This window comes from Cucumis sativus, chromosome 7, assembly GCF_000004075.3.
Source record: "Cucumis sativus cultivar 9930 chromosome 7, Cucumber_9930_V3, whole genome shotgun sequence".
Classification (NCBI taxonomy): domain Eukaryota; kingdom Viridiplantae; phylum Streptophyta; class Magnoliopsida; order Cucurbitales; family Cucurbitaceae; genus Cucumis; species Cucumis sativus.
The window spans coordinates 18,558,838-18,569,712 of record NC_026661.2 but is presented as its reverse complement, the minus strand read 5'-3'; the positions used below and the strand labels follow the sequence as shown (position 1 = coordinate 18,569,712).

Here is a 10,875-nt window from a genome sequence, read left to right as displayed (position 1 = left end):
TCTTCACAGCTTGTCAAGGACTCTTCCTCCTAAATTCTGGAAAAATGGACTTCGTTTCTTAAAAGTAAGAGAAAGGTCTACACGGACAAAAATACCCCTCGTTCAACTCACTCTATTACCAAATTAATTCACTTTCTCAAATTTATCTTTTGATTATATTATTGTATTGAAAATATCTTTCATTCTTTACGTTGCACGTAATTTCGTTTGATAATTGTTCATTGGTATAACTAAAAAAAATTAAAAAGAAAAAGAATTTGTTGTGCGACAAACTATAGTGAAACAATTAAACAAAAAGTACAAATTAGTCGGTACACACAACATGCATGATCGCTTTTTTTTCTTTTTATTTTCCCTCAACTTATTTCTATCTTAAAAAGATTAGAAAATTTTTGTATGTTTCAAGATTACATTGCCATCAAAGTAGAAATATTAAAATATTGAAAAGAAAAATAGCAATCAAAATGTTACTATAATCTTCAACTTTGACGAAATAATAATGGACTTGATAAATAATTGGATGCCAAATTCTATAAATCTAAAATATTTTATTTTTTAGTTAAACAATGGCAAAGGTGTTCCATAACTATTGTTGTAAAAAATGAATCATGACTATAAGTCTAATAATCTATAGTAATCCTTTTCTTTGTAAAACAAACACATATTACATAATTTGACCGTAAATTGGAATTTGAAGAGAGGCAAGGGCAAAATTGTCTTCTCGATAGAGTTTGAGTGCTACATTTCTCGTTGGAAAACAACACGAAAGAAGCTTTCTCACTCAGCGTCCACGAATTTTCTTCAAATGTCACTTCAAGGGGCGTTTACTATAAAAGCCCCTCTCGGCAAACTGTCAGAATCAAAGCTCGTTCCTTCGAAAATGGCGAACAAGCTCAAAGTGGACGAACTCCGAACTCAACTCGCTCAACGTGGTCTTGATACTTCCGGAACTAAGCCTGTTCTGGTTTTCAATCCGAATCTTTACTCTATTTTTCGTTTCAATTGCAATCTTCTCAACCTTCCGTTGACCACGATGTTCGTGTTTTGTTTTTGTTTATACAGGTTCGTCGCCTGGAGTCCGCCATTCTCGAAGAGGAAAATTTGTTGAAAGGTAAAGGTGTTGTTTCAATTGATGGTAAAAAGAGGGGGAGAGACTCGGAAGATGGTGGAAATTTGAATGAAAGTGACTTAATCAGAGATGTCGAGAAGTTACGAGAAATGAAAGTACAGGAACTGCGAGATGAGGCGGTTCGTCGGGGCATTGCTTCCACTGGTTCGAAGAAGGAGTTACTGAAGAGGATTTGTGAAGATTGTGAGAATGAGAAAGAGGAAGAAGAGGAAGAAGAAACGGACGGTATATCGAATTATATATTGATTGGAGTGATTTTTATTTTTTCCGTCAAAAAGTCACATGCATTTGATTCCTTGTTAATGTCTATTGGAGTTTCTAGATTAGTTAGTGAACCGAAGCATGTTCATTTTGAAGAAAATGCTGCAAAACTTGTGGTTATAAGCTAATTTAGTAAGTTGAACTTGGAAGAAGAATTCAATTGTGAAATCATAGTAATTGTAAATCATGATTCTGAGTTGTAAATGTACTAGAAGTGTCGATAGTAGAGAGCTGAAAGTGGTAAAATGAAAATGTTCTTGATAGAAAAATCATTTAGAAACACCAGTCACTATATATCTATTTCTTTTTATTAGAGAAAATTTATTTTTCCGTACTTTGTTCACAGCATGTAAGGATGGAAATGTTGGCAACGGGGAGAAGATTATTACAGCGACCAAAAAGGGTTCAGCAGTGCTTGATCTGTGGCTTCCAGATCAAATGAAGACACAGTATCATGTTCTAGAAGTGGTAAGTCCCAGTAGTTTTAGTAGAAATGCATAGCTTTGACTAATCGGTAAGTTGATGTCAGAACGTACATCATACCTTTGGACACATTGTTTAGTTTTCTAAACATGAACAGCAACTATTTGTTTGCAGGGTGATGAAATCTACGATGCCATGTTGAATCAGACTAATGTCAGAAACAACAATAACAAGTTTTACGTGATTCAAGTTCTTGGTAAACTTCTATTTCTCCTATGAACTGCGTTTACTTGGGTCAATTTTCATTTAACAGTAGTAAATATTTGAAAATTAGAATTGGAAACGCTGGATCACTTGGATGAACAACTAATAATGATTACAAAAATTTTCAACTGAAATATTTTCATATAAAAACAACAATAAGTAATAGAAAATAGGAGATGGGGACGTAATGATGGTTAACATGGGGTCTTTCTTGGAGCTTATAGTAGGTTTTGGTCCTTTGGGATGTTCCTCACAATCCTTTGTCATAAGATGTGTACCATTTGAAAATATCTAGCTGCTCTTTTTATAATTATTTTCAAAACTGAAAACCGGAATGATTTATTTCAAATGTGTGATTGGATAAATATTTTTGTGCTCTAAATGTTTCTTTCCTAAATCTTTTAGTAAATGCTTGTGCTGTCTGAGATGTTTTATGACATGTTTGTGTCATTTTCCATCCTCTGCAGAATCTGATGGTGGTGGTACTTACATGGTTTATTCAAGGTGGGGAAGAGTTGGTGTGAAGGGACAAGACAATATACGTCCTTACACATCAAAAGAACTTGCAATACATGAGTTTGAACAAAAGTTCTTAGCTAAAACCAAGAATAATTGGTCTAACAGAAAAGAGTTTATTTGCCACCCAAAGAGTTATACCTGGTTGGAGATGGACTACAGTGAAAGTGAAAAAGATCTATCAGTAAGTGGTTCCAATTCCATATTTTGTTTTTTGTTGAGAATCTCAAGGTTCACATTGTTTAATTTGGTATAACATGATATTATTTCCTTAGCTTATTACAAATGAAGCTACAAGCTACCCTGCCAAATATGTAGGAACACTGGGATTAAAATATATGAAAAATGATTCTTAAAGAATTTTTTGTTTCTGTAAAATTGAATCTTCAATTATTTTACAGACATCTTCTGAAATAAAACCTTGCATCGAATCATTATATGTAGCTGGTATCCCTTTCACTACTTCAAAGTGGTGGTTGGTGATTCCATGAGGGGAAAAGATTCTCCTTGTGGATTTTTTCAGGGGATAAGAAGTAGAACCTTTGGTCTAACTTAATTTATCAACTTTTTCGTTACTCAATGTATAAAAGCCTTTACATAGCAAAAAGAAAAAGGAAAAAATAAAACATAGAATTCATTGACATATAGATTAAGACATTTTAGTAGAAATGCAGTAGTTGCAATTTTACTTTGAAAAACTGGAGAAGGATTGATGCCAACCCTTCATTGTCCCCAAAATTTAATTATAAGAAAGAAGTGTCATTGCTCCATCTCGTCTTCATTGAGATGAGATTTCCACATCCCACTGACTACTGAGGGACAATTTCTGTGGGAAAGAGTGATCTCTGTACCCAAAAGAGAATTGGAAATAAAGTACATATTATATAGCTTATGATTTCATTGTTGACTTTAGAGCAATATGGAACGTGCACCTACCTCAGAGATTCAACCTCGCGAAACTCAACTTGATCCATGCATTGCAAATTTTATCTCTCTCATTTGCAATGTTAGTATGATGAAGCAACATATGATGGAAATAGGTCAGTTGGCCATTTAATACTCCCATATATATATATTATCCATTTCAATGGTTTTTTTTTTATGGATTCATTTGTGTACAACTGCTTGAAGAAAAATTTCTAACTTTTAACACGGAAATTGTATTTTATAGGGTACAATGCTGAAAAGTTACCCCTTGGAAAGCTGAGCAAATCTACAATTTTAAAGGCAAGTACTTGATCTGTTGAAATTTCTTATTTGCTTATGCTTCAACAGGGTACTTGAGTTTGTCAGATATATAGGGCACTTTTCTATATTGTGAGGAGTCTGGTGGAATTTGAATGTCAAAGTTATTTGCATTAAGTTGCTAACATTCTTGTGCTCACAACTTCAAATTGGAAAAAATGCTTGCACTTGTTATGATAAGCTTAAGAAATTGTTGATATTCTAAGTTTTTGGAAGACCTTAAGTTGCTAACATTTTTGTGCTTATAACTTCACATTGAAAAAATATTTGCACTTGCTATGACAAGCTTAAGAAACTGTTTATATTCTAAGTTTCTGGAATACCTTAAGTTGCACTTATTTTATTAAGGCAATGTATTTTATATAACTAATAAGATATCAGTTAGAACCATGCATGCCTGGGAACTTCTTCTTCTTTTTTTTTTAACAAAATTGTATCCTTGCATTTCATGGATTAAATATCATGGAAGTGGAACTACTCAGGATTTCACCCAGAGGAAGGTGCTTCAAATTATGAGAATGAATATTGGCCCTTATTCAAATACGTTTAATAATTATATGCAGATTTCCATCTCATAACGAATTGATAATGATAGGAATAACTCATATATCTTTTAAAGATTGTGAGATGTTCACATTTTTTTCGATATGGAGTCCTTAACATGTTTCCTCAAAATGGTGCCTTGTTGGGTTCACCATTATTGGACCGAATTTCAATGGAAGAGGAGTAACCCATGTATCTTTTTAAAGAATGTGAGGTTTTCCATCTTTTTAATGTGGGATCTTCGACGACATTGACACAATGAATATACCAGATTCTTTGTTTCTCATCCTTGTCATGGATTATTGGTATAGGATTTGGATAGCATTTTCTCCTTAGTTTTTTAATTTCTGATTATACTTTTGGTGGTACACGCACAACAAGATGTTCCAAGGTCGAAGAACATTTGTCTTAGCCGGACAGTATTGTATTCTTAATAATTCTGTTATGTGTTCTTTAACCTTACATGCATTGTCTTCTTTTCAATGATGGGATATGGCTTCACGTCTTTTTTATTTCTGAAAGTTGAACTTAACTTTTAAATTTGTATGCTGTTTCTATATATATTTAGGGTTATGATGTCTTGAAGAGGATTGCTGATGTGATTGGCCTGTCAAACAGGAGTGTACTGGAGCAACTAAGTGGGTGAGTTTGCATGTGTGCACTGTTGTTTCTCATCTACGCATGTTCAATATTCTCAAAATCTCAAAGGATACAACAATTCTTCACATTATGAACCTTGATTTCTTTAATTCATTTTTTACTTCTGGATTAAAACGTATAGCAAATGTTTCTGGCAGGGAATTTTACACTGTAATTCCCCATGACTTCGGATTTAAGAAGATGTGTGAGTCGCCTCCTCCCTCTCACAATCACATAATGCTTTAATTTGAATTGACAATTGAACCACTGCAATATTTTTTTATGGCAGGTGAATTTGTTATTGACACTCCTCAAAAATTGAAAAAAAAGTTGGAAATGGTAATGTTGTTTTCACTTTTCCATTGAAGTATCTGTCTGTGACTCTCAGCTTTCCACTATCTAGATATTCCCAAAATGATATGATTAAATTATGAACAAAATAAGAATTTATATTGAAAGAAGCATTTAAACATTTAGCTGCCAATTGATCACAAATTCGATAATTTCACGTTTTGTCAAGGTGCACAATTTCATGTTGATTTTTAACTCGTTCATGTAGTTCTAACCAACTATGTTACTTAATGACATGAAGGTTGAGGCGTTGGGTGAAATTGAGCTAGCTACAAAATTGTTGGAGGAAGTTAATACTATGGAGGTATTACTGTACTGCACTTGTTATCTTTCAACATAGTAGTGCATGTTAAAAAAAATTGTGAATTTTCTCACCACATCTGAAGAATGAAGCTAATGTTTATTCCTTTCCTTGCCTGAATTAATATCCAAGTCAACTGAACTACAAGGATAACCGTTCCAAGCTCCTTTTTCTAGCTGAAATAATTTTTTAAAACTCTCATGGTTTTTTATATAGCTCATGTTTTTGGTTTTCTCTAGTCTCCTCTTCGCTTTTGTGGTTTGGCACACGTTATAATTTTGTCATTTTAAATCTTTTGCTGCTATTTCAATGATCCATGTTCTTATCTAAATTTTTTTATTACGACTACTAATTTAGAACCCGACCTTTTGAAATTGCCAACTTCCTGCATTTGATGTACGTCCTTATTGTATCTGTTTTTATTGAAGTATTGACTTATTCTAGATCTAGATTGTTGTGTTTACTTGTCTTATAATTATTCTGTCCTTATTACAGGAAGACCCCTTATATTCTCATTACCAACGCCTTCAGTGTGAATTGTCACCAGTTGACGTTGTTTCTGAGGAATTCTCCATGGTAATGATTGTATAGTCTTTTAATTTTGGATGGATCAATAGCAGTCCTCTTGGATTCATCTTCATTTGCGCTGGCAGAAAAATAAGCTATTGGTTTCTGTATTTCTTTTATTTTGTTTTCAGGTTTCAAAGTACACACAGAATACACATGCGAAAACACATTCAGATTATACTGTTGATATCGTTCGAATATTTAGGGTATCAAGAAAGGGAGAAGATGAGCGTTTCAAGAAGGTACTTTGCTACCTGTGGTGTATCATTTACCCTCTTGTATTAATGAAATCTTGTCCTATTTAATCACTAATCTCTTTTATGCTGTGAATAGTTTTCTAATACAAAGAACAGGAAGCTCTTATGGCACGGTTCTCGGCTTACAAATTGGACTGGCATTCTGTCCCAAGGTCTTCACTTTTTAGTTCCACAGTTTTTCCCACAATCAAATGCGATTACTCAACTTTTATCTGCTGTTGCTCAGTCAGAATGATCAATCCAAATTGAATATCTTACCAGGTTTACGCATAGCTCCACCTGAAGCACCTGCTACAGGATATATGTTTGGGAAGGGGGTGTACTTTGCTGATATGTTCTCAAAAAGCGCAAACTATTGTTATGCATCTAGGGCCGCCACAACTGGTGTTCTGCTTTTATGTGAGGTTGTTCTTCATATTACTACAGACGCTGCATTTTTCTTTATTATTATTATTTCTGGTTATGAATTTGAACTCACTATAATAGGATGGCATAGTTCGGAACTTGAGAATTTGTGACTTATTATAATGAATTGTAGCCTAGTACCCACCCGTTGTTGCAACCATATTTTAGGTTACATGGACAAATTCAACTGCCTCATCCAAAACAACTTAACCCAATTCCTTATTTAGGGTGTTTTAGTTATATGTATGCATGAAACAAATGGAAGGTCGAGTTTGTGCATCACATCAACCTGTAATCTTTTTGAGCTACTGGCTTTAAGATGTCATATTTTCTTTTTATGCTTATTTGGAAGTTGGTATCAGCTCCAAAAAGGCTCAGTTCATATGCTTTTTGAAATGCTGCATTTGTAAATGCGATTTGAGTACACAAGTAGTTTATGCTTATCTCGGGTTTAGTGGCCGTGCTAATTTTATTTATTATTTATTTGTACTGCGAAGAAGATTATGTTTGCATTTCTCTGATGATTGAATGTGCTAAAAATTGTTTTGCTGTGAAAACTCTAGGTTGCGCTCGGTGACATGGTTGAACTTCTAGATGCAGACTACAATGCTGACAAGTTGCCTGAGGGCAAGCTGAGGTTTGTTGCCTGTCTTTTTCAAGCTCATTGAGCTTGGCATAATAACAGATTATCTTTCATTTCACCAAGTCATGATATTACTCCTAGGAATATTACTTCACTTGAAGATCATTTAGGATCATCTCCTTAAACAGATCTAGAAAAATTGTAAAGTTCATAATGGCTCGTACAACTTTAGACCTGCTTCATATCAATTCCATTTTTTAGTTTCTTGTTTCCTCCATTTTTAATCAAGGAAAACAAAACTGAATTTAATACTGTTTTAGTTTTTAGTTTTTTGTTTCCTCATTTTTTAATGAAGAAAAACAAATTTAATGGTAATAGTTTTTTGTTTTTTGTTTTTCCTTATTTCTTGTTCTCTAAAATTTTAAACTATGCATTTCAGAAGTGACGAAAGGAAAAAATGATTGTTTTGTTTATGTTCTGGAGAGAGCTGAAATCAGAAATGAGAAAGTTGATTTCATTGTTTCTAAAACTTCTACATAACTTTGTAAATGTTTGTGAAAAATGAAGAACAAAAAATAGGACCAGTCACCAAACGCTTTTGTTTCTAAAAAATTAGAAATAAAAACAGGAAACCAGAAACAAAAATGTCATAGAAGATGCATATTATGATTGAGGTCTTGGGAGTGACTGAGCTCATTGCCACGTTGCTTATTTTAAGCATAACAAATCGAAACATAATGGCTAACATTACAGCACAAAAGGAGTTGGACAAACAGAACCAAACCACTCCGAAGCTATGACGCTTGACGATGGTGTCGTCGTTCCCCTGGGAAAACCAAAACAGAGTCAGCGTGGCAAGGTATGGTTCCCTCTTCAGTAATTTACAGATTAGATTTCCATGTTTAGCACCAAAACAGATTTCTTGCTTCTTTCACATATTAATTGATTATTGCTACAATAGTGATCTAAATAATTGTTTCTGATTCTCGTGTCAGGGTGCCTTGTTGTATAATGAGTATATAGTATACAATGTGGATCAAATTAGGATGCGCTATCTTCTTCAAGTGAATTTCCATTTTAAATACTGACTGGCATCATAGGCATTGTCCATTTCTACCTTCAAGTGCCCCACTCTTTGGTCAGTATCACTATCTTATGATGATTACGGGGAGCAAAAACTAATCTTTGTAATGTAATATTGTTAAAAGTAAAAATCAACCCCTTTTTCCCTCCTTTGTAGAAGTTATTGGGAATCGGTAAATACTAGGTGAAAAAAAAAAAGGAGAGAAGTTTAGTTGAACAACAAGCACTTTACAATGCATTGTAATGTAGGATTGTAGTCAAATTGGGTATAGCTCGGTTGGTATTAAGCACGCAATATCAATTTTGTGGTAAAAGGTTTGAATCTTTTACTCCACATAGTGTAGTCATACCAACCTAAATTTGTATATCTTATTATCTATACATTATTTGATCCATCTCTCTTCAGTTTATTTTTCGAGATTTTAATTTTGGATGTAATTGAAATATATATATTTTTAGTATAATAAATATTTGTAGTTGAAGATTGAATCTTTGACCTAAAAAAGAGTTGGTACTGTCATACCTAATTGTGTTGATGGAAGTGTTTGATATTTAAAGAAAATCATTATGTCGATCATCTTAATATGATATGATCATATAATTATTAATGCAATTTTTTTAATGGAGTCCTACAATGTTAATCTATACATATATTTTGACTAATTTTCATAAAATAGATAAACTTGTTTATGAAAAAGGTGTGTATTTGCACGAACTTATCTCCTAAGCCGTTTTTCAAAATTAAGCCTCTAAACCCTACTTTTATATCCGATAGAAAATAAAATCAAAATTTAAACACTATCTTAACTAATAATTAAAATATTTGTTCCAAGAAAGTGAAAATCAAGAAAAAATGAAGAAAAGTTTGGAAAACAAAAATGGTTAAGAGTAATTCCCATCATCTTTTCCATAGCCACAGGACAACATGTTTAAAAAACTTATGTATTTATTAGAAAAGAAAAGAAAAGGATGATGTTGAGAATGATGGGGAAGAAGTAAAGGGGAGGATTTTATGTTTGAGTGAGTGATGGTGTTGGAGATCGGGGAAAAAGATATAATCAAATCAATGGGCAGTGACCAATATTTTCAAACCCTATCCCCTCCTACAACCTTTTCTTTCTTTGATTTTACTTAGTTTATTTTGTTCTTTTGCTGTTCTTTTTGATTCATTTCTATAAATACCCAAACATCTTCATGAAACATTGCTTGTAAAGTAAATAAATAAATAATACATACTTATAATTTTCTCTTTCTCTTACAACAGAAATAATAATAATGTCCCATTTGTAAATCTCAACACGCTTCTCTTTCAAAAGTCTCCCCTCTAGATTCCTTGCTTACCTCACTCTCAATCTATCCTCCTCTCCCACAAGATATATCTATGTATATACTCCTACAAGTTTTGCCAATTGCTTACAAATTTGATATAGGAAAATATCTGTTCAAGAAAAATATTAGACTTTTGTACTTTAGGGGATTAAATTCTAGCATTTTCTAAATTATTGGATCCAATTAAATTGTTTATTTAATTGTGTTTAAAATATTAATATTTTTCTTTTCCAAAGCCATATGGTTGAGTAGTCAGTTCAACTTACCAATAGCGATTATTATGGCTTTATTAATTTCATGAGTTCAACTAGTGGGTTACATTAAACGTCTAATCTCAAAAAAAAAAAAAAAAAAAAAAAAAAATATATATATATATATATATATATATATATATATATATATATATATATATATATATAGTTTATTGCTTTTTGAAAATTAGATATTTTAATTAACCTACAAAATGCTTTGAGAAATTATGGGTTTGAAAATATTAAGAAAAATAAAATAAAAAATAGTGAGAGAATAATAACAATAATTCATAAAAACTTCCTCCATACTCAAAATTCATCGATGAAACACGCAAACCCCAAAAACAGTACGATCTTTCCTCAACATATAATTATTATTCTTCAATTCTTATGTTTCCTTTCTTTTCTCTTCTTTTTTTACAACTTTTTCACTCCATTTTTCACTTTGGTTTAGGGGTGGGGACTCTGACATGGTGACCCATTGGCTGATCAGAATCTACTTCATGGATCCAAAGGCTTTCCATTTATTCCAACTATGTCTCATTCAAATATATCCTAATCTATTTCTCATTCTTTCTTATGTATATTTGATAACAACACATCATAAAATACCATTTTGCTCACTTTTTTTTAAGACAATAGTTGGTGTAGTTTTAAATGTTTAATTTGAGTAATGGTGCTTCTAATAAATCTTATATTCAGTAGTGGTTTGTGTTTGACTGTTTCAA

At 32.5% G+C, this 10,875-nt stretch overlaps 1 protein-coding gene across 1 annotated transcript; it reads left to right on the top strand.

Moving 5' to 3' along the window:
- The first annotated feature begins 803 nt into the window (after positions 1-803).
- Positions 804-8,977, top strand: LOC101207394 (poly [ADP-ribose] polymerase 2). Its single transcript, XM_004135974.3, has 18 exons — positions 804-964; positions 1,063-1,354; positions 1,737-1,858; positions 1,988-2,069; positions 2,545-2,777; positions 3,507-3,633; positions 3,765-3,820; positions 4,950-5,023; positions 5,179-5,225; positions 5,310-5,359; positions 5,613-5,675; positions 6,168-6,248; positions 6,371-6,481; positions 6,573-6,648; positions 6,758-6,900; positions 7,465-7,538; positions 8,238-8,343; positions 8,480-8,977. Exons 1-18 carry the CDS (start codon positions 806-808, stop codon positions 8,570-8,572), a joined length of 1,989 nt encoding a protein of 662 aa, XP_004136022.2. The 5' UTR covers positions 804-805; the 3' UTR covers positions 8,573-8,977.
- Positions 8,978-10,875: the final 1,898 nt, after the last annotated feature.

Coding starts and splice junctions, on each gene's coding strand:
- LOC101207394 (XM_004135974.3), top strand. CDS start 806: ATGTCACTTCAAGGGGCGTTTACTATAAAAGCCCCTCTCGGCAAACTG. Junction 3,821..4,949: donor GCAAATCTACAATTTTAAAG/GCAAGTACTTGA, acceptor ATATATATTTAG/GGTTATGATGTCTTGAAGAG. Junction 7,539..8,237: donor TTGCCTGAGGGCAAGCTGAG/GTTTGTTGCCTG, acceptor CTAACATTACAG/CACAAAAGGAGTTGGACAAA.